General features: G+C 47.9%; 2 protein-coding genes across 4 annotated transcripts in view; both read right to left on the minus strand.

The window, feature by feature from the left end:
• Nucleotides 1-23,694, minus strand: part of LOC144132342 (beta-mannosidase-like) — a 306,383-nt gene that overhangs the window by 127,629 nt on the left and 155,060 nt on the right. For all 3 annotated transcript variants that reach the window (XM_077664668.1, XM_077664669.1, XM_077664667.1), the window contains exon 10: nt 3,863-4,039. In XM_077664668.1, the coding sequence (XP_077520794.1) occupies nt 3,863-4,039 (177 nt within the window). The remainder of the gene's footprint in view (nt 1-3,862; nt 4,040-23,694) is intronic.
• LOC144132343 (uncharacterized) lies at nt 16,668-19,899 on the minus strand. The gene is made up of 3 exons (XM_077664670.1): nt 19,350-19,899; nt 18,998-19,272; nt 16,668-16,988 (listed from the first exon to the last, which is right to left on the minus strand). The coding sequence occupies exons 1-2, from the start codon at nt 19,757-19,759 to the stop codon at nt 19,044-19,046; spliced, it is 639 nt and encodes a 212-aa protein (XP_077520796.1). The 5' UTR covers nt 19,760-19,899; the 3' UTR covers nt 16,668-16,988; nt 18,998-19,043.

Consider the following 23,694-nt stretch of genomic DNA (forward strand, 5'->3'; position numbering starts at 1 on the left):
ATGCATGCATTTTCCAGTAATAAAGCAAGGATATGTTAAAGCCAACCACAACTTTTAACAAAAATTCGCTATCGCAATACCTGCTAGAAATTTGGGTCGTCTTATTTTTATTTCTAGAGATATTTTCGTTGTGCGTTTTATGTAAACAGCTTTCTAGGTTCTTCTTTGTTTGAAACGAAATTGTGAAAGGAAGAAAAAGCTTTTTCTGGCTTCGGAATTTGCTATCAAAGCCTGAAGCATCTCAGCTAAAGCAAGTGGAAATACATGGGACAGGAAGTGGACGGAGACGGGAAAGAAAAGATTAAAAAAAACTGCAAGAAGAGAAATGGGGGAGATAAAATAGAAACTGCCAAGGACCAAGACGCCGTGAAAGCCGCCCGTGTGCCGTGCGATGTCAGTGCACGTTAAAGATCAGCAGAAAGTTTTACGGAGCCCTCTACTACAGAACCGCCTTTTCTGTTTCATCTTTCACTCCTCCAACTTTCCTCCCTTCCCTAACGGCGCGGTTGAGGTATCCACTGTTATGACTCTACACCCCCCCCCCCCCCGTGTTTGATCCCGCCGCAGCAGTCTTCATTTAAGCCAATCCCAAAGGCAGTGTGGGGTCTTGCTTCAGTGGTGCTTCTCCGAGTACGCGCTCCCATGCGACCACCTGAAAAGAAAAGCGGCACCTGACGCGACGAGCGGAGACACTCATTCTAGGCGACTTCTCTCTTCCACGCACCTCCACTGCGGCGTAACTGCTACCATATGTGTTCCCGACTTAAGTGGCTTTCTTTAGGCAGCAACCCTGGCTGCAGAAACGACCCTGCCACCATATACCACCACCAGGGAAGCATTGTCAACGCCTGCCGCAACGGAGACAAGAGGCTGTGATTCATTCATGTTTCGCTCTTCTGTCGATGGCGCGGGTGCCGCCGTTTCAGGTGTTCGCCTTCGGGCGGCCCTTGGACCAAGACACGAGACCCCCATGGCGAGCCTCCTGTAGAGGCATGTGCTCTTGATTAACTAAACGACAGCTGCGTTTGGTTATCGGCGCGCCCACTTGTCGGTGAGGAGGTGACCTGAGGAGAGGACACTTTCACGAGATTTATCCCTGTGACTAGGAGAAGATGGAGATATGAGCGCCGTAAACGAATGCCAGGCTTCGGCAAGCTGGAAAAGCCAGCCAGTCAGCGTCGTTGATTCCACCCAAATGCGGTGCCCAAGACGAAGTCCCCGTGATTGGACAAAAAAAAGGCGGCAAGACGACGGGAGATGCTATAAAAAACGCATCGACTCTCATGGGACCGCATTACACTGAGCTTCTTCTAAGCTTTTAATTTGTTTGTCTACGTATGTAACAAATGGTGTAAATATGTGAATACAGTTTTCCCTTGCTGCTCCTACTCTCCGTCTTCGGCCCAGGTTCCTTCCTCTATCGGCACAGCGGCGGTGTTGCTGTACCCGATGCCTGGTGGAATACGCTACTAGCGCGGCAAGTCGTAACACCACAGAGAAGTGGCACAGTTAATGCGCTATTTCGTTTGTTCTTGCCGAAAGTCGCTTAGCACTGCTGGCCGGCGTCCGCTGGTCGCACTGAGCCGGCGCGCGTGTATCTGAGAACAGCCAGACAGAAAAACTTTACTGCTGCAAGTGAGTTTTTGACCGCGCTGGGTCCCTGGGCCACAGCCCGGTCCCGCAATGCATCATGTTGGTCATGTCGGGACATGTCGTCTGCAGCCCGAGTCACCGCAGGAAGCTGCGATGTCGGGTCTGCAGACGTGAGCGGGACCTCCCAGTCCTCCCAGCTCGAGATGGCGTGCTGCCCCTGCGGGGCAGGATCATCAGGGCAGCCGAAAAGGTTGTGGAAGATTCTGGCGTGTAGGTCACCGCATAGGGAGCATGCAGGGGACGTACCACAATAGTGGGATAACAGCTTAGGTGATGACAGAGAGGGTCTGGAAGCGTCTGAAGAGGATCCGTTGGGAGTGCGTAAGAGAGGAGTGGGGAGGGTGGTAAGTCCGACGGTCCAAACGGGCTATTTGTGTGAGCTCTGCGAAGACGTGCGCGCACTACCTCGACAGTCCTGGATCGAGACTGTCCTGAGTCCGGAAAATAAAACCTCGGGCCAATTTCTCGGCAGCCTCGTTTCCGGGGTTCCCAGAGTGAGCCGGCACCCACTGGAACACTACCCTGCGCGGTAAATTTTCGGTAGCCGTTTCGGAGTCGCTGAAGATATATTGGGCGTCCGAATGGGCAAGGGCTAGGGCGATGGCGGTCTCCTCTGCCTCCTCGAGCGTAGAACCCGAGGGAAGACGGTGAGTTAGGGGGTGCTTCTGGTCGACGCGCCGTGCTTCGTCGCGACCTCTGCCGTACAGCAGCCGAACTAATTTTCAGTGCACACGTACGGCTTCTCGCAAACTTCTTTATTCCTTTGGCTCCCTCGTTACCGCCTCTGTAGTCACTCCAACGCTTACAGGACTGCACCTGACATCTGCGCCTGGCCATGCCTCGATCATCTGATCATTGCATCTTCGTGCACGCAGACCTTGCGCCCCCGGCGCACGTTTTTCTCCGGCGAGACGCTTAAAGCATCTCTTAGGCCCTCCTATGACGGGCCGCACCGCGTCCGCCAGAGGACGCCGCTGTCGCCCCACAAATTGTGGCTACATCGTGCCAAAAGATATGCGCTTTTGAGAAGCTTGCAGGCGAAGCCACCTCTCCAGTGCACATAATTTCTCGATTTGTTGGGCAGGAGCGTTCAGGTTAACAGCGTTTTCAAGATTATAAAAGCTGATACCTATATTAAATACGGTGGGCTACACACCTCTCGATAATAAATTAGCCTAAGAGTAATAATTAAAGAGTTAAGTATTCAATATTAGTAACCAGGCTCCTAGTTAGCACGCCTTTGTTGTATTCTGATTTTTATCAATACTATTGATAAAAAAGCGCTCTTATAACTCAAAAAGCCCATTTCTAAAACTTGTTTGAAGTTTCAGGTGAAGCACCCTGCATGGCCGACGCGACTGTTCTTTATTTGTAGTTTTCACCTTACAGGTACCAGTATCTCCTGGGTAAAAAAACTAAAAAAGCAGTACTTAAATAAATGAGGCGGTAATGAAATTGAGAGTAAACAGCTCGTCAGAAGCACCAAGGTGCGCAAGACCGCAATGACAAAGTACCCAGAGCGTAAAAAGAATATCAAGAACACACAAAGTATGCGGCCGAAGCGCAAAACCTGCAAGTCTAAGAAAAGGCGGTAGTGAAAATAAAGCCAATAACCACGCAGTAGCTAAGTAAGCTGCAATCTGAGGGGCATTGTTTGTTGTTTCAAAGCACTACGAGCCCATGGGTACAGAGCGTATTAGTTGGATTTTCTTTACTACAGCTTACGCTGTTTTGGAGGAGAAAAATGGGGAATAGGCCTAAACAAAGGCGCTTGACAGGCTTCACGTTCAGTTATAATCGCGGCAGCGGGACGGGAACGAGAGTTTTAAACAACTAAAAAAAGGAGAAAAGCACCACAGTGTAAATAAAAAAAACTTTCTACTATTATAGAGCCGTAATGTTGAGAAAACTAATCACATAAGAAAAATCGTGTGCAATTTTGCACAGAAGACAAGCAGAAGAAGAGATAGACAAGCTCTTGAATGTAAAAACACTTCATGCAAGTTATGTAGCAGAACAAGTGAGAATGTGAATCCATGTGGGAACCTCCAACTTCGGCGACTACACGCGTAGACACACAGCGGCAGGGTAAATGCGGAAACTGCACTGTTTTCTCCTCACTTCAAAGCCACTGTCACCAGCAGGGCATACGACAAACTGCTTGCAGCAAAATCATTCCGGGCGTGTCCTCTCTTGAAGTAGGCCTCACCTGTTGCCCGACTTCGGTTGCGACGCTCCGCAGGAACGCTTTGTCCGAGGGGTACTGGCTGACGGCGAACATCATGTCTTGCCAGATGAGAATGCCCAGCTGGTCAGCCAGGTCGTAGAAGTAGTCTCTTTCGTAGGCGCCGCCACCCCACACGCGGAGCATGTTCATGTTTGCCTCCTGCGGTCAGGCGTCACAGCTGTTGGTCATGTTCGATGCACCGTTACACTACGCCAACGGTGTGATCCGCGGAACCCGCCCGTGCAGTTAGGCGGGATGAGTGACAGCATGCTTGTGCCTTAAGAAGTTTTGTGGGGCGCACATGATCTTTGTCACGCAACTTTTGCGTGACGAAACAGAAACTGTAGCTTTTTTCGCCTAAGCTACAGGTCCTGATGCTCAGTACCTAATATACATTTGAACTTAAAAGAATGCGGAGGAGACATTGATGCTAGCGTTTAATAATTATGCGCTGTTTATTAGCGAAGAAAGCTGAGAACGTTCCATTCGTATGAACACAGACTGCAAAGCAAGCTAGTCTTGTTTTTATTCTGTTCAAGTCCGTGTTGTCCGCGGCGCTGTTATCTACAATGAATAAATACTCCGCTCTCATGAGGGGGGTCTACCTCTAACGATAAAAAAGAGGTTTTAAGCTAAAAACGAGCGAAAAAACGAATGACAGGTTTCGCTGCTGCAAAGCACAATTCACCTCCAAACTGCAGTTGCGACAAGGAAACATTTTTTCGCAACAATGCGGCCGCCTTTCCAAGCATCGCTTTCTAGCAGATGTTCTAAATAGAAATCTGGCATGTGTATCTCCCTCTCCTTAAGCATTTGAAATCATTTTTGCTTGCGCATAGTGAACACACGGGACAAAGAACACAAATACACAGGAGAGACGCTAGTCTTCATCTGCTGTTTATTCGAAAAACATTCAATATAAGACTTCTCAAAATGCTGATACTCAGACACGTGCAGTAGCAACAACACGCTTCAGGAACATTTCTTTTTTTGATAGATTGACAGACGGGGTGCTGACGCATGTCGAATCTTCTTTAAAAAATGCGCACAGCTTCAAAAATTGCACGTTCCGATTGCGTTTTCATTGTTCCTAGAATGCTTGTTTCTTGAAAGATTGGTGTGCAAGGTACAGGGTCAGGGTCGCCAGTGTACCGTTCGATAAGACAGCGTTTGCAGTGCGCAGCGATATTCCTCCACGCCGATATGGATTCCGTTGCCAAGCGGTGCTCTCTCAGCCGTTCATTTATGCATCGTCCTGATAGCCCAATATAAGCCTTGCCACAAGTGAGTGGGATTTTATAGACAACACCGATTTTTTATGGTACGAACTTCTTTTGGTGGTTCGTCGTGCACATTGGCTTCCTTGCCTCGCCGTTCACGAGCGGGCAGAAGCGCACAAGTTTCTTAGGGGCAGTGAATACAAAGTCGACGCCACACTTTTTCGCCACCTTCTTTCGACGGTGCGACATGTTGTGCCCATACGGCATAGCAACAAGTTGAGTCCGTCGTTTAGAATCTTCACGGTTTTGTTGCCTCCCAGTTCTCACTTCTTTAAGCAGCTTTTCCGCAACAGATGTCAGAGTGTCCTCTCGAAACCCGGCGTTCTCTCAGCGAAGCTTTTGCAGTGTCACATTTTCGGTGATAAAATGCTCGCACGACTTATTGAGAGCAGCGCTTAAAGTATTCATGACAATACCCTTTTCCATAAGTTTATAGTGAGCCGATTGATAACTAAGAAATCTTTTTTGTCCTCGCCTGATATATCGAGCCAAAACGTGCCTTTTCAAACCTAATGCATACATCAAGCAACTGTAGCCTATCGTCATTTGGGATTCCTGTTGCAAAGGTTAGACCAAAGCTACAAGAATTAAAAACATCCAGAACATTTTTCACCACCTCGTCCAGTTTGTCAAACTGTGTTAGATTCATTACCACAAGGTAGTCGTCAATAAATCGAAAAATGCGTTTAACTTGGTCAGTGTAAATCTGCGCGACAATGCGTTGGCCAATGTATTCTATAGAGACAAAACTAAGAAGGGGGCGATGCAGGACCCAATGCATATGCCATCCTTCTGTACATATTCTGCACCTTCATGCTTTATGACAATCGATGACAGGTAAAATGAAACAAGGTTTAAAACGCTTTCAATTGACATGCCAATAGAATTCTGAAATGAAAATGGGGTTCCGCTTTAAATACAATGGCGCAAAGCAATCATGATTTACCCCTGCGGCATCGAATAAAAAAAACTCTCACATCTACTGAAAAAGCAAAATTAACGTGCGGAGAATCTTCGGGGTTCCTAATACAGTCCACTACGTCATTAGAATCAGTAACCAGAGACGGGTCCTCGATTTTCAAGAGACTTGTTCAGGAGACGTGTGCATTGTCCCGTGTGTTCCTCCATGGAGGAAAAACACGAAGGCGCCCGTGTGCTGTGCAATATCAGTGCACGTTAAAGATCTCCAGGTGGTCGAAATTATCCCGCAGCCCTCCACTACGGCACCTCTTTCTTCCTTTCTTCTTTCCCTCTCTCCTTTCCAGATTCCCTTGCGGCGCGGTTCAGGTGTCCAACGATATATGAGACAGATACTGCGCCATTTCCTTTCCCCCAAACCAATCATTATCGTTATTGTCCCATGTTTTCTTTAACCGTTAGCAAAAATGATCTCAAACGCTTTCCTACTAGCCCAAGGTTTCGCCTTAATAAGTCTCATTAAGCAGTTTGCTGTGGATTGCGAGCAGCTTTCCAAATCTGCAAGTGATTTTATTCCACGTCATACCACCCCTCCACTAACATTTAGCACACTTAAATCTCGTGATCTGATTTCAGTTTCTTGCGGGCTGCACCTGCATTAAATAAGTCGGCTATGGGCAATGGTCGTAACGCAAGTGCTTTCTTTAGCGTTTCAAACCCAGAACCCCCCCCCCCCCCCCCCTATGTAATACCCTCTTCTGGAGGGCCTTTAGGGGTAACTTGAATAAATAAATAAATAAATCTCCTCGTTTATTAAAAGATGCACTTTTGGCGCGTCACCGACCACTCACATACTCGGTAGGATTTGGAGATACTTTCTATTTAAGGTTCTAACGCTGTATGTCCGGTTCTTAAATGTTCATACGAATCTCCTGCAACCGAGATTATTAACGAAGTGTGTCCAGTTTACCCTTCAAACTTTCTCATATATCCTACGTCTTGAGGCGCGCTCGCCATGCATGACTCGCATTTCAGGGTTTCCGCTAAACACAGAAATAGTGGGACTGGTGGCAGACAAAGCAAGAGTTCATGAAGTAGTTCGGAAAAAAAGGTTGAATCACAAGAGGTTTTTTTCTTAGCTTGCGATTCCTGTATACCTGTTGACCCATAAATTGTTAACCTCTTTCTTGCTATTATCTAGAAGTTATTAGCTTATATTTGCGTGCGCTAATGAACCCGATACACATTTATGTACTTATAACAATTCCAACAGCAACCGAATGTACTACCTGATAACCGCAAGCTCTTTAGTTAGTGGTGGTTAACTCTCAAGGGTAACCAGGACGTGAACAATGAGAGCTAAAATACCCTTACTGGAGCAGTACCATGGGTAGGAAACTTCCTATACTATATACTATTGTCCAGCAAATCGAGACGTCAGCGCAAGTTGCTGCCGTAGCGGCAGGAGGAAAGCCAACTGGAACGCGGTATCGTTACAATGGCAACGTCATTCAGACAAAAAAAAATTGATGATGGCCTAACCCTGCTAGGCAAGATATACGTAGCGTAAGCGCGGCGACATCTGGTTCGGAAGAGTTACTATATGAAAGGCGCGCATTCAATACATGTGCCTTTGTTCACAGTTAAAAATAATCAATGAAGACAATAAAAAAAGCCTTTATTCACGGTTAAACGTTGAGCCATAGTGGTGGTGTGGTAGCGTCTCCGCCTTAAACGTAGCGTCTCCTCCTTAAGCATTTACATGAAAATCAATTCGCGCAGTCAGCAGCGCCCTGTGTATTGTTGCTCAAGGTAGCCAATTTCGATAACAACAGAGTAATTATGTTTCGAGCGTTCTAAAAGAACAGTTGTCAGAGAAATACATTGTTTATTAACAATGTGTCACACTTAGAGAGTGCGAAAAAGAACAGTTGTCAGAGAAATACATCGTTTATTAACAATGTGTCACACTTACAGAGTGCGAAAAATGCTTCTCACATTTAATCCGGCTCGCTGTCCTGTAGTCCCATTTAACTGCTAGCTTTAGACCTGCTGGCACTCAATATTGCCGAATAGGATTGAAAAGGTCCGTGGGATAAAAAATTGACATGTACTGGCCTTTGTTCTAAGACTGCCAATTCGTCAGCATGCACCAAGATAACGGCATGTTGTTACGTTTTCTCTTGCTTTTCTGATATAAAACCCCTCAATTACCTCTTCTCCGAGCGTTTCCGTAACGTGCTCTAAGGAAACTGCTTTTTCTAACAACTCACCTAAAGACATCTGCGGTAACGCAGCTGTAAAATCAGGACTCATGCACACGATAGCATGCGGATAAGCTTACACGATCATAAGCTGAAGTTATGTCTATTGCTTTGGTAACATCGAAGCAGGTACCGGTATTAGGGCGCTGCTTGAATGAGAGGCAACCAGAAGACTGTTCAATAAAAAACAGGGATCTCAATGGCATCTCCCTCATCATGGCGTAATGCGCCTGCAAGGCTTTGTTGGGGAAAAAAATCACGGGATCTTCAGTCATGGTGTAATCCGAATTCCTGCGATAACTGGTGGACGAAATGGTTAGTTAAAATAGTTAGCCAACTCGAGCACGCAGCTTCACTCTCGGCCACTCGTGCGCCGTTCCGTTTCCGCGGCCAACGGTCCACATTTCGTTTTAGGGAACGATGAAGGCCCATTGGGCAAAATGATAGCAGTAGGAACTACATAAAAGAGTAAAAAAGAGGAGTGCAAAAAAGAGTAGTAGGAACTACAAAAAAAGCTTGCGGAAGACAAAGACGAAGAGTCCCTGCAAGCAGAATTTGTTAGCCCCGCTTCAGGTTAATATGATCTCCTAGCAACAAGTTGCAGGTACGCAGGCTGACCCAGTCTTCTATTATGACCATATTTTCCCGTCCCATGCGAAACATATGCCCGCAGATATCCTAAATAGTCTCCTTTCTGAACACATACAGAATTTTCCTCTTCATACTGTTATCTCCACTGATGCATCCGACAGCTGTGAGAAGGCGGCGGTTGGGATATATTCGCAGGAGCTGGCTTGGAGCTATTCCGTTCGTATCCCAGATTATACTCCTATATTCTTCGCAGAGTTTCTGGCCATTGGTTTGGCTCTCCTGAAACTTCCTAGTCATGTAGCACAGGTTTTTATTCTTCCAGACTGCCTTTCAGTTCTAGTCTCTCTCCAAAATTCGGGAAAATCTTTATTGAATCGTTCGCATAGGTTTTTTTTGTTCCGCGCACAGTGCATGAGATCCGCTTTGTCTGGGTACCTGGGCATTCGGGCGTCTATTTCAACGAGGTGGCTGATTTATTCGCAAGCTCAGCTCTCAGCGCTCCTGCAATCTATCCCGTCCCTCACCTCATTCTGTTAGAGACTTCACGTTTCCAATGCTTCCAACATATTTCAGCCAACCTAAGTTATGCATTGCTCAATAAAGTGGATTTCAGCCACTTCAAGTTCCCATGGAATATCCGGTGGTGTAAATCAAGGCTTTGTAAGGTGTCAAGGACGCTTCTGCGATGCAGAATTCTTCACTTAAATTTGTACTTAAACAGATGTGGGTTCGCTGCGACAAACCTTTGTGTATCATGTGGGCAAGTTGAAAAAAAATTCATTTTCTCTTCTCTTGCCGGAGGTTCGCAGTTCAGAGAAAACAGTATTTGGAGATCCCTCTTTCGAGGTTAGGACTCCCTCTGTCTCTTCCAGGTATTCTTTCGTTTGGTGCGAGCGCAAAGAGATTTCCGTTAAGCAGTGTCTGGGGCTACATTCATGATTACATAAGTGCAACTGATCGATTACCTTGTTAGCTGTATACAAAATTTTGTGGCATGTCTAAAAATGCTCGATTCTATTCCAGGTAATTCATATTTCTTTAATTCATTTTACTGTTTCAATTTTTATATTGATTTAGTCTTTTCACGCCTATTTTTTCGCGCGCAAATACATCATTGGGATTATCTACTGAACCTTGGCCAATCCCCCTGCGTCGGTATGTGCCATGCTTACAAAGGAGAAGAAGAAGAAGGTGGCTGCACGTCGCTCCAGTGAAAAATCTCGCCATCTGCGTAAATACGTCCTTATATCAAGAGAATTGCCTTCACACCATCTGAGGAAGCTCCCGAAGCTCATGCGCCGTCTGACTGGGTGGCAGTAAGCAGATGTCCTCCAGCCATCCCGGCAACTGGACTGGGCTCCGAGGCTAAGGCTAAGCCTAGAGCCACCGGTGACGCGCTGGCAGAAGTGGCTTCGCCGGCGTCGGTCACGACGGCTTCAGCAACACCTCTTTTGACAACTGAGCCTCGGTTCCCGCTCTTGGTTCCTGCTCCCGGTTCATCAGCGGCAGCGCACATCCCGCCTTCTCCAATTGCACCTTAGCCCGTGAGCTATCTGCCCACTGGGCGGAACTCGCCAATGGCTGCCCAGCCTCCGCTCCTGGATGGGGCTTCAACTATGCAGCGTGAGGAGGAGAGCTCTCCAGTGGACCTGTCTTCAGCACCTCCATCCGTGCCACAGGCTTCCCGCAGGTCGCAAAAGCGTCCATCAGGGGACACTGCACAGGATTCGTCTTTGCCAACCGCAGCTCACAAGGCAAGCGTTCCTGCCCAGCGTATGCCATCCAGGTGGCTGTGCTGACATCGGGATCGGTATCGTATAAAGTGGCCATTAAAGCTCTGGCAGCCAAAAATATGACAGAAATTCCGAACAGGATTAATCAGGCAAACCTAGACGAGTGTCTTGGGACCAAAAAATTTCATGGCTTCACGTCTAGAACGAAATATCATCGCTCTGTGGCTCCCAACTTTGGCTGCTGTCGAGCGTCTGCAAACGCTCAAGTGCATATCGATTACAAGCGAGATCTCGGTGCCGGTCCAGGTGTACCTAGTAGAAGGTTCGGACCTACAGCGCTGTGTTGTTTACAACGCCGATGTTGCTGAAGACCAGAGGACTCTCCAGCGTGAGTTGAACTCTCCAACCCACCTTGTCATTCAAGCGCGGTATATGGGAAAGGGGCGCTCGTGCATCATCACCCTACAAGGCCCACCAACACTTCCGGGACGACTTTACTAATATGGTTGTATTCTGCGGCCTCGCCCTTACAAACCGAGTGCGGTTTATTGCTACAGCTGCTTCAGGCCTGGCCACATGCGCCGATCATGCCCGTTTACAACGCAAGATGAGGTTCGGCCATAAGGTCACCGTCTTACAGGTGCGGACTTTGCCAGACTGACGACCACGTGATCACCTCTCCAACTTGTCTAGCACAATTGAAAGCAACTGAGAAGGTTCAGAAGCGTAAAGGATTGGGCAAGTTTGTCAGACATGCTTAACGGAAGCATGGCGCAGATCAAGTGACAGGACAGCAGGAGATCACAAACACACAAAAGCTCTTGTGTGTGTTTGTGATCTTCTGCTGTCCTCTCACTTGATCTGCGCCATTATTCCGTTAAGCATGAGAAGGTTCGGCGTTGGATCCGTAAGCAAGTGCCTCCGAATGAAAAGAGAGCCCAGATACAGACAGCCAACAGGTTTGCGGCTCTCCAGTGGTATGAAGACGACTGGCCGGAGTCTTCTGATTTCAATCCACCTGCAGCCCCTGCCCAACAGTCGTACGGCGATAAAGTGTGCAAGGATTGCCGTCGCCTTCAAGCTACACAAAAGCACAGCATACTGGGACCACTGCGTGAGGACATGGCAGCAGTTGACGACCAAATTGCACGAATTTTATCCGAGGTCTCTAAGCTACGGCAACACCGTTAACTGCTTGCTTGCCGTGGACAACCAGCGGAATCCCATTCCACACCAATCAACGCTGCGGCGCCTTCGACTACGTGCAGCCCTCGTGCGTTTTTCGCAGACTCTACCAGGCATTCTGCAGCACTGCAGAATAACTCAACAACATCCCTTCACCGATTTATGGTATACCAGTTATCTAACCTGAAATCAGTTCTATTACAACGCTTGGAAGGCTAATCGAAAATGGCGAGTACACGTCGTTGTGGTATGCTCCAATGGAACTGCAGATGCCTCTCCACAAAGCTCGGAGAGCTCAAATCTCGACTTCGCATGAGCAAGCTCCAGAAGGGGGCTCTGCTACTGCCGGAGACCAATGCCTTGCCAGCCATTCTGGCTTTAAAGGATACATGTCTCCTTCAATGAACGACCGCCGTGTGCACACTGCTGCCCCTCTGGGAAAGGCGGCGGTTTCCTCAAGTTCGCGTCTCTCTAGAAAAATTGTGCACCTCATATCAAGAGGCAGTCGTAGTGGTTTTGAAGCTTCCCAAGGCAACTCCTGTGGTCGTGTCATACTATGTAAGAGCCGCCGATGTGAAGCTCCCTCCCGCATAAATCTGAGGTCGTTATTAACTCTACGAAGACCCAACCCAGGGTGGCCTATTTTAGTCGGTGTTGACTTTAACGCCCCTCATCCGGACTAAGGGTACCCCATTTCAAGCCACCGTGGCAGGCGTGTGCGGGACGCATTCGCGGATGCGCTGCTTGTTTTACTCGACCATCCATATTCAGCAACGCGAACTGTGCGCCATGCTCGCTGTCCAACATATGCTCCGGACATTAAGTGGTGGTCAAGAACCAGGATTCCCTCGTGTCACCTGGAGCCAGACTGTTGGGGTAGTGACCACCATCATATCATCATCGGTCTCCATCCATCAAAGGCCCGTCGATTACGCCGTAGGTGTTCTGTGGTCAATTGGGACACGTTTCGCACTACCGTCGCAGATCTCTCTCTGCAGTCATCTGCACTACTTGTGGACTGCATACAAACTACGCTGACTAAGGCTACTGCTGTCGCCTGGACGGACGTGAATCGCCCGGCGCCGGATGTGGGTCTGCTTAACCTCTAGGCTGCTCACCGACAAGCGGAGATGGAAGCTTCCTGAGACCCGACTTCTGCGCAAGCACGGACAAGGTTGAATTACCTTACTGCCAAGGCTCGCAGATATGAACGCGATCTCTCGCGATGGCAGTGACATGCGTGGTGTGAGCATTTCTCGACAATGTCATCGAATGGTGCTCTCTGGCGAACGTTTCATGCAATGGAACATGGTTCCCGTCGTCCTGACGCCGAGGCCACAGCATGCTTCGCAGCTAACTTAACTCCAGATGATTTCGCCGAACAGGCAGCGCGGAAGTTTTTCCCCATGTATGATGTGTTGCCTCCAAAGGTCACAGGAGCCCCCTTGGCTGCCATGCCAGCATATATGTCGATAAGCACTCATCTACAGCCGACGCCGAGGGAATTGCAAACGCATTTTCAATGCCCGAGATGCTTGCAGAAATAGACGAGGCCCGTCGGAAGATTGCGCCCGGTCCGGACTCTAATCCGTACGAGGTTTACGAGAACTTAAATTCCGCTGTACTGCCTTAACTCCTCGCCACCATTAAGAAGGTATGGATAGAAGGCGTCGTACCAGAGACCTGGAAATAGGCTATTGTAATCCCCATACCAAAGCCGGGAAAGCCGCCGACAGACCTCTGAAATATCCCGCCTATGTCGCTTACGCCTACATTATGCAAGCTTACCGAAAAAATTCCTCCCACACGACTGTCGTGGTGGCTTTAGAACCATGGTTTCTACCATCCCGCCCAAATTGGCTTTCGTACGTCCATGGGTACAGAAGATGGACTGGTTGTCTTGCCGTCAGCAGTTCTGGCCTCAGCTCTCAGCCACAATGTACGTACGTACTGGCCATGGACGTTGAAAAGGCGTACGATACTATCAGTGATGGTGCCATCCTGGAATCCCTTGACCTGCTGCAATTTCCTGTTAGAGTGCGCAATTTTGTTAAGACCTTCATTGAAGGCCTACACTTTGCTATACGCCTCAGTGGCGAGGCCGTCGGATTTCTGCCTCTTCGCGGCTTTCCCAAGGGATCGGTGTTATCGCCAACAGTAGAGACTTTTAGCTGAGCGTGTTTACGTTTCGCTCCACTGGTAGATCCCCAGCGGAGCAATAGCGGAACGTAGCGCGAGTAAAGAGTTATAGTGCAGCGTCTAAAACGCCCGAATGAGCGTAGCAGCGCGGAGTGCTGTGCAGCTCCACCTATCGGTGAAAAGCGGAGTTATGCTGAAACGAATATGAATCGCGCTTGATTTTTCTGTACTGAAATTGCTAAATAAAGGCATTTTTTATGATATATATTTAAACATTAGAGGTCGTTATTTGAAAAAAAGTACATTTGTCGCTGTGACGGTCAAGTTAAGACGATGCCCCATGCCGCAAGCTGTTTTTTGGTGCGCTGTGTGTAAACCAGTGCGAGTTCGCGAGTTACGACCGCATGTTGTCTCCGCCACAGCTATATGGTAAATTCTAGAGATGCCGAAGAGCATACTCCAAGACCCGCAGCTCTTGTCACAGCTAAAGTGGTCAGAGATAGAAGATATGCTGTGTCTTGAAGTGTTTGGTGAAACGCGACGTGACCCACTCCCTGTGCGCGGGCTTCTGACCATTTACGATATCGACAGTGGTGTGTTCAAGACGCATTTCAGATTTGAGAAGCATGACTTGCATAGGCTTCAGAGGGCCTTATTAATACCTGAAGCTGTGGTAACTCCACAGAGGGTGGCAGTTCCCGGGGACGAGGCCCTGTGCATAACCCTGCGACGGCTTGCATATCCGAACCGGCTCTGCAATCTTGAAGACCTTTTCAGGCGACACAGCTCGACCCTATCGTCTGTGACCAACGCAGTTCTCGGGCACATTGAAACGCGGATTTTTCATTTGTTAGATGACCTGAACAACCATGCCTGGTTGAACCTGACTCGCTGGAAACGTTCTCTCAGGTAAGCCGTAAGAGTTTTGCGAGTCGATATTTCTCACATTTTCATTCTTTTTTCTGGCAGTTCACAAAAAAGGAGCCCCGCTTAAAAACTGCTGGGCGTTCATAGACGGCACGGCGCGGGCGATATGCCGATCATCAAGGAACCAAAAGGTTTGTTTTAGTGGGCACAAACGCGTCCACGCCCTGAAATACCAGTCAGTAATGTGCCAAAATGGGGTTATCTGTCAGACGGATCGTATCCAGGAAGCAAAAATGATGCTGGTAAGTAACTGGCAAGTACAGCTGCCTCAACAAAGCGTTGTTTATCATTCTTTCCTCACTATGCCTGGTGCTTGGAAACAGGCAAGGTTGAACATCGTCTCATTATACATTTTATTTTCCTTCTTTCAGGTAACTTCGGAAACAGCAAAGCATATGCAAAGTTGGAAAAGCTTGTTCAGGGGCGCAACTACGTCATCTACGGGGACCCTGCCTACCATTTGCGGCCCCTTCTGCTGAAGCCCTATGGCGGTAGTTCCTTGACCCCTGAGCAGCAAGCATTCAACAAAGCTATGAGCAGTGTGAGGCAGGCAGTGGAATGGGGCTTCGGTAAAATTGCGAGACTGTTTGCCTTTGTAGACTTCAAAAAAAATCAGCTTTACCTCCAGAACCTGCCACTCATATACAAAGCAAGTGAACTTCTCGCGAACTGCCATACCTGTTTGTACAGCGCCCAAATTTCTCAGTATTTTGGCCTTGCGCCACCACCTCTAGAGGATTACCTTGCCCCTCGATAGTGCTTCATAACACCACGCAGTTGCGAAAACGAAGAGTTTATTTCATAACTGTGAAAATAGAAATCAAGATGACAATTATTTGGTTATGGATATTATTGATGTTGTGCATTTAGAATACTAGCCAGTTTTTTGTTTTGGTCATCGAACATTTTTTGCAATTGCTCAAAGAATTTCTGCTGGTTTGCTTCCCGAGAGGATGATTCGAATTGAAGTTTTTTTTTCTTCGAGCTCCAGCTTGCGTTCTTCTAAAGCAAGGCGGCACTCCTCGTTTTCCACTTTCCTCCTCTCAATTGCCAGCTCCTTATTGCGGAGGTGAAATTTATTTGTCTCCGTCATTGTGAGCAGCTGGAGCCCCATACTTTGTAGTCCTCGAATTCCTGCAAAGGTAGACAAGCAAGGCAATTTCGGCCATTAGTTCAAGCGAGTTCATGCACTGTGCGATTGCTGTGTAGTATTATAATGCCATGGGACAAGCACAGATCGTGTGATAAAGCATAACTACTCTCAAACCAGCTTCTTGTCATGCAGTTCGTATTCGACTGATTATGTGTTCTATGGTTTGCAAGCATGTATTTATGTGACACCTAGCTTTTAGGTTGGTGTTTTCGTGCCTAACGTACCCTTATAAACAAATTTTGTTCCTGTGCATTTATTCGATATTTCTATATCTATTCATGAAAGAGATGGGATTTGTTTCCAATTCTGTTAAGCATTCGTGTTATAAAGAAACATTTGGGTCATGAACTGCTGCGCCATGGCAAAATGTGTTTTGATTTCTGCATTCTGTCTTCCTACTCAGGCAAGGTTCTTACTGTTCATATTTGTGGTTTGTATGCATATGTTTTAAAGGTGTCAGGAATTAGTCTCAATATATAATCATGGTTTCGTTATAGCCATGAGCAATAATTTGTACTGTAGCGTTAAACGAAGAGGGCTCTAGTTCGACTTCCGCAAATCAACGGACAAAGCTGCCCAAACCCTACGCATGTCAACATTTACCTGTGTACACTTATAATGCTCTCCTGGACACCATTCCGCTCCGTGTGTACTGTACATGGTAAATAAACATTCCTAAAGAACTTGCCTTTACCCATGGCCGGCAGAATCTGTTGCCTAGTTGCAGGCTGGCGCTGATCGTTGTCGACTGATAATGGTGTGCTGAGGGAGGATGCTCTTGTTGTGCTGACATGACTTGGCTCTGCTGCTGCTGGCCACCATCCATCCGGTTCCGCTCATTGTCACTGGTAGCTGCAGATGGTCCCAGCACAAGCTCCTCATCGTAAACGCTGAGAAACAGCTGGGCTGCTGGCGATCCTGTTTATAATGAATGAAAAAAGGAGGAGGTAAAATCGTACAAGCAGGGTTGCCAGATTGGGCTACTGTTCCTCCGAGTTGGCATTGAAATTTTCCATTTGTCTATGTGGCTATTTTTGGATTACATTTTTAGCTGTGCCCATGGCAATATAATTGGTTTTGTAATAAATATTCTGAATGTTTTCGTACACCCTTTCTCTACTTTGTGCCAGTGTTCGAAACTGTTTTCTCCGTTGGAGCCCTGTTAGCTGATTGAAAACGATACTAAATTTTGTGTCAGCGTCGGGATATACTGGGCAAGTATCCTGTGTGGGCGGCCCAAAAGCCTCTAGACAAAAATGAAAGTAGAACATGCGTGCTTCTAAAGTGTGTGTATATCGTTTCCTAGAGCTTGTCTGTCATCAGGCGGTCAATGTGCTACCTCCACACAGCCTTGGCTGCTATTCTAAGGCAAGAATTCATGTGATTCATGTGTACGAAACGTTCAAGTGGATTACAGATTCTCCAAAAGGGCAAAAGAAGGGGGCAGTGTCCCTCATTATCATTTGGGACATACCCCGAGGTGATGGTGGCACATCTTGTGAATGCCATCTTGTCGCACAGACACCTACCAGACTCAGTGTGACATGATGGATCAGCATTGCACCTGCCTTGCATTGAATCATGAATCAGTGGGCTGCACTGAAAGCCCACTCTGACGCAATGAAAAGTAAAGAACGCTGCAAGGCAGCAAGAGTGCATATTAAGCGGAATGTACACTGATGAGCAAAATCTACTTTTTGTTCCACTTATCGATAAATTTGAGTGAATGAACAAGCTCACTCAATGCGAGGCTAAAGGAGAAATTCATCTCTTTTGTGAAAAAGTTAATGGCAAAAATTTCAGTACCTGCACCTACGCAGGACAACTGAGCGAAATGGGAGCAGCACATATATATTACATTTCAGTGCATGGGAATTCTTTTTTTAACAGCCTCGAAATGTCTTTTCTCAGCTTCTCTAACAAACGTTTTCTGTTGGATAGGCACCACAACTTTATTTTTGTGTGCACTAAAGAGGTTACCCCCTAGCCTAAAGCTTTGGAGCAACCTGCGCCTTCCTGGATAAAAAACGCAAAGTACTCATTGATTTTTATCTGGCACTCACTCAGTGCTTTTATAACTACAAATTCAATATATGCAATACAATCCGATGATTGCCAGCTATAAATGAAATTCGACGATCTGGCATAGCCTACCCGGTTCTGGGTAATTCTGGGTAAGCTTGAGAAATGTATAAAATGTTGCCGGCAAGCTGAAGTTCCCAATGATGTCTGAGCTTGCACTCTGTGTTGTCATTCACTTATGAAACGTCACCGTCGAACGAGTGTTAAGCTAGGTCTCTGTCACTAAAACATCCTGACAAATAAAGTGCCTAACTAAATTTTACAAGCGCTCCTTCCCGTGAAGTTTGGCCTGGCCAGCAATGGAAGCTGCTACAAGGATTTTAAACCGGCCGTGAATTTTTGTCCCGTTTCAGCTGTAACATTTCCTATGGGCCAAGCAGTTAGACTTCGAAATCAGCTCATGATGCCCCAGATCCTTCTATAAGCTAATTTGTTTTGTCTGTTGTGCTAGAATTACGCAACTCTGTATACAAGTCACGCTAACATATTCTTCACCTATCACTAGGTGCGATAAAAAGCTCAGCCCATTGGCATGCAACTGTCAGCTCCGCTATCATTTGATTCAGTCCGCAAAGAGTGGGCACGCAGCAGCCTGTGATACACCTCTGTGCACAGTCTTGTGGTGAACCCTCCCCCACTCCTCCCGACAGGCTCAGAGAAAGAGAAAACAAGCTAGAACACAGACAACTACATGAAAACTCGAGTGTTTCGTGTGTGCACACATGGGCTACTTGTAGGAAGCCCAGTACACGAGCTTACGGGCCGTGCATGCGGCTGTAGAGTTATCCGGTCGAAATAGAAAATACAAGAAGGCGAACTTAGATGCAGGCATGACAAAAACTAACCGTCGTTCTCACCAGCTACGCAAATTTGCGAAGCTGGCTCGGCCGATTAGGAGCAGTCGCCAGCAAGTTCTTCCTCTAACTGGCTCGCACCTCGTCGTTCCTGAGCTGCCCTACTCGTCCTTGAGGCGTCATGAGCCGTTCCTGGCTTCTTCCAACGCACTGCGCAGCCTGCACTCCTTGGGGCAATCCTTGGCTCGTACTGCACAGCCCGCGCGTAGTCGGAGAGGTCCTGAAGAATTTGCTCCTTATCAGTGTACTGCTCTTCGGTCCCCGATCTGAATAGGCCAGAAAATGCACGTCACATAAACATGTGCGCTAGAGCTGCTGAGAGAACAAACAAAAACACACTCACTTTTTGAGATTCTTTGCGTCTTGCCGCCTCCAGTAGCCGATGAGAAGATCTACGCGATCTTTTATCCCGCGAAGCGTTAACTCTCGGCCTACCGCCCGGTTAACGCTCGCGAGGACGCTCACCCACTTGAGCTCGTCCACGAATGGCCTTGTCGCGGCCACTTCCCGCAGAAGGCAAATGTCGTCTTGCGCGCTGAAACATTTGCGTGGCTTCCTTGCTTGCAGGCGTGCTTGCGCCATGCCCGTGCTCGATGAAGCCGACGCAGCAACGTCCGCACGGGAGGGCACCATGTTAGTGCTCGACGACGCTCGCTCGCTCGCACTCGCTGGGCGATCTCCGCTGGAAAGACGAGATGAGCGGGCGAGCGCGCAGCGTCGTAAACCCGCTGGCCGCCTGAGCGTTCTGCGCATGCGCACTGGCGCCCTCTCTAGTCCGCTCCTCTCCGCTGGCCGCTTGCCCGCTCAGCTGAAATTCCTTATTATTTAATATTGCTTTTACCTCCCTTGCTTGGCGCTTACATGATGTCTCTGAGATAAAATTCTTATTGTATGCTGATGACCTGACGGTGTGGAGCACATACAACGGCCTGATGACTCAAGGAGCAGGCCTACAATCAGCCATAGATATTACGTCGAATTTTGCTTTTTCCGTTGGTGTGCAGTTTTTAGTGAGCAAAACCACTTTCATGTCAGTCGACAACCGCTGGGGCGCCGTAAACTCGCTGCAACACCAATTCGTCTCCATCTATCCGGAACTCCAAGTCAAGAAAGTTCGACCATAAAAATCTTGGGGTTGACAATATACGAGTCAGGAACAGGTGCTGTTTGGCTTTCTGGGGCTAAAAAGCAAGCAATTCAGGCGTTGGGTCTGATTAGACGCATTGCTACTAAAGCAGGCGGAGCCCGCTCACGTGTTGCACGACAGTTGGTGCGGGTTGTTGTGCAACCGCGCCTCGTTTACCAAGCCCAATTCCAGCATTTGACGAAGGCTCAATGGGATTGTCTAGAACCTGTTAATTGAAAGGCAATGAGGGTCATTACGCCTTCCGCGCATTACCCTGATCATGGCCCTCCAAGAACATGCGCAGAACGAGAGCTGGTGCAGCAACGACGCGATGCTCGCCGCTTTAAGTCAAACCTTACACACACAACGTGTGCACTCAGGGCATATGATTCATCGCACTCTATTCTACAGCCGCCCCCCCCTCCAGTTCTTCCCCCTGGCGTTTTGTGCAGCTAAGCGACAACAAACCAACTGATCTACGTCGGCCATCATCTACCCTTCGCGGCATCGTGGCTTCGCGAACGAATTACAGAGCAAGACGGCAATCTGCCGCATGGCTTCATTGTTATGCACGTTGACGCAAGCTTCCAGGCCTGCGAAACAACAACGGCAGTTTACTGTCCTTGCAAGCCTGCCCTGAACAAAACGTCGAGGTTTCGTCTCTCAGAACCTCCTTCCTCCTCCTGTGCGGAGATGATTGCGATTCAAGAGGCACTTTGCTCTGTGGCCGCCGTTCCCATGCTACCTACGGCCCAAATTGTCATTCGCACCGACGCCTTTCACGTCACACGCCTACTAAGACAAGTCAGTCGCACCCCAGAAATCCGCCAAGACATCCGTCATCTATCGGCACGCATCCCGCAGCAAATCCGCATTGAGTGGATCCCGCGTGACCTCCTGAGCGCACAAAGCCGCTTAGATTCTTCGCCCCGCCTTTCGACCCCAACCTCGTCTTTGCCTCGAGTCCTCACTCTAGATTACACCACCCTCATTTTGACAACAAAGGTGCACCTCCGGCCCCACACACGTGCTCTAATCCCTCCGTGTGCGGTAACCCTCCCCCGTGGTCTTACCCGTGCAGAGGAGGTTGCGCTTCGGAGGATACGGGTCGGGGTTGCCCTAATTCCAGCTCTGACACGCAAGTGGCCGCCTTTCAATGATTTATATCCCCGCCCCGGGTGTCCAGTGTGCAGGATCGAAGACTGTGAGCTGGATATCCACCACCTGTTCTGGGTTTGCCCGACACTGAAGCCGACGAGAATTCGGCACCTGGCGGCCATGGGTCTCTCACCGTACAATCCGGATTCCTATATTGCCTGGACACAGGGTCCATATCATCGTTCACTAATTGATTTCATTAGATCAGCTCACATTTTTTCATTTATTTAAGCATCTTACTCATCTCTCATTTCATAACCTTTATGCCCTGAGGCAATAAACATTGCTTAAAAAAAGAGTAAGAAGAATAGTGCACGGCTCTGTCGACTAGCACCAACTGGGTTGCTACCACTGCCGAGGGAAGATAGAGGACAGCTTAGAAAGAATATTTTTGCATTTCTTGCATTATGCAGCGCGCCGCAAGCAATTTACCTTTCCGCATTGGCCTCCGCAGTGCTTCTCAACCTCGACGCACGGCGCCGAGCGCTGCTGCACGCTGCGCGTGGTGGAGTTGCCCACCTCCTGAACCAGCTTACACAGTAGTTCCCACCTGCTTCAACCCGTATTTAAGACTGTGCGTTTGACGTGCCAAATTTGCTGCTTTCTTTGCCCCATCCCCCGCCCCTGCAAAAGAGTAGGCATCGTGTCACGACGTCCGCCTAGTCCTAACAATTATATCCAGATTTTTGTATAGGGTAGGAAAACCATTATAAACTTTTCTTCCGTGAGCTCTAGGCCGCAGGGAAACTCCTCAAGGGGCGGTGCGGACCCAAGTGCTGTTCAGTATAGCAATGAAGTGTTTCCAGAAAAACCACAAGAAATCCAAGAGGTCTAAGGCATAAAACGCGACAACCGATCTAGACGGACAAAGGCATATACGGCGAGATGCAACACAAATGGAGGAAGCCACTAACAAAAGAGTTTTTCAGGTGTATACAGCAAAATGATGCCTTAGCTGCATTCAAATTGGAGCTGTTAAGAAAACGAAAGTCAGAGGCAAAACAGAGGAACAGGATCCCGTAGACATCATAATCAAGCTGCAAAAAAGTAACATCCCAAATGTGTATAGCATAAGAATCCTATAGATTCAAGTCTCCAAAATATGGAGGCAACGTAATTACCGTTCGGTATCCTAGCAAAGCAAAAGAACAGGGGGCTAGAATGATCGGCAGGGTATTGAAGTGAAACAAAGAAATGAAGGAGCACCAAATTTTCAGACTACAATACGAACACTTGTTCAAGCCTTCATACTTAGCAGAATCACTTACTTATCGCCTTACCTAGCGCTAAAAAAAAGAATAAGAACAAGAATTGCATACTAATCACAGAAGCCTACAAAAGAGCCATTGGGGTCCCAATGGCGGCCACCACCGAGAGATTGCATGCGCTAGGCATACACCATACACTAGAAGCTTAAACCCGCCTCACGCATCAGGCTTGCGGGTACACTCTCAAGCTCCGCTTCAAGGGTATGTCGCCCTAGCGTATGGATTAATTCCCATCTATGCAGAAGGTCACTGTCTACTTCACATTCATATATCCCTTCTAATCCTCATAAGCTTCCTGGCACAGTGGTGCATAGGTTAAGCAATGCGCTACTGCCCTGCGATGGCTGGGGCTCTCACAGGTGACTCTGTGCGACACAGGTTGCTCTTCCCGAGCGACAAACCATTACTTTAACTGCCAACGTGTACAGTTTGCTCACTATTTGGTGTGCAGTGGTGATGACGCCGCAAGAACACGTGACATGGGTGGCAATACCTGCCAGAGTCAAGTTCGTGATTTTTTTCCTCACAACGCCGACAACGGTGACCCCGGGTTTTCTCCACTACGGGGTCATTAACGCACTCGCGTTAAAAGGTAGATGTGCCTGTGGGGACATCAGATGCGGATTCACTGCCTCCTCTGTCCCTGACAGTACACGTCCTACCTTGCATGAAGGCAGGCAGAAAGCTAGAGCCAAAGGTATTTTAACATAATATGGAAAACACGCGAATGTCGTGTGCACACACGGAGCCCGTCCTAGTGATGGAAAGTAGCTTTATATCCAGGAAGGAAGACCAAAAATCCCTACGGGTGGCGTGAGGCTAAAGGCTCGGAAGCCTGACGAGGCCTTAGCCTTTTTCACAGCAGCAGAATCACATTTTTTTAGTTCAAGGATTTACGCAGTAAGAATAGCACAAACATATTTTCGCAGTTGCAAACACAACAGGAGTACAGCAAATACACAGTCCAATAAAGCAATACAACACAAATACACTTTTAAGGTTTTGTGAACAAAACAGTGTACACATTTATCCATACACAACCGAAATGAACAATTGACCGAATCTAAGCCAAAAAAACTGAAAAGACCGAAAACATCACATTAACCACCGGAAATAAACGAGACAAAAAACAATTC

The sequence above is a fragment of the Amblyomma americanum genome, chromosome 5 (genome assembly GCF_052857255.1).
Source record: "Amblyomma americanum isolate KBUSLIRL-KWMA chromosome 5, ASM5285725v1, whole genome shotgun sequence".
NCBI lineage: Eukaryota > Metazoa > Arthropoda > Arachnida > Ixodida > Ixodidae > Amblyomma > Amblyomma americanum.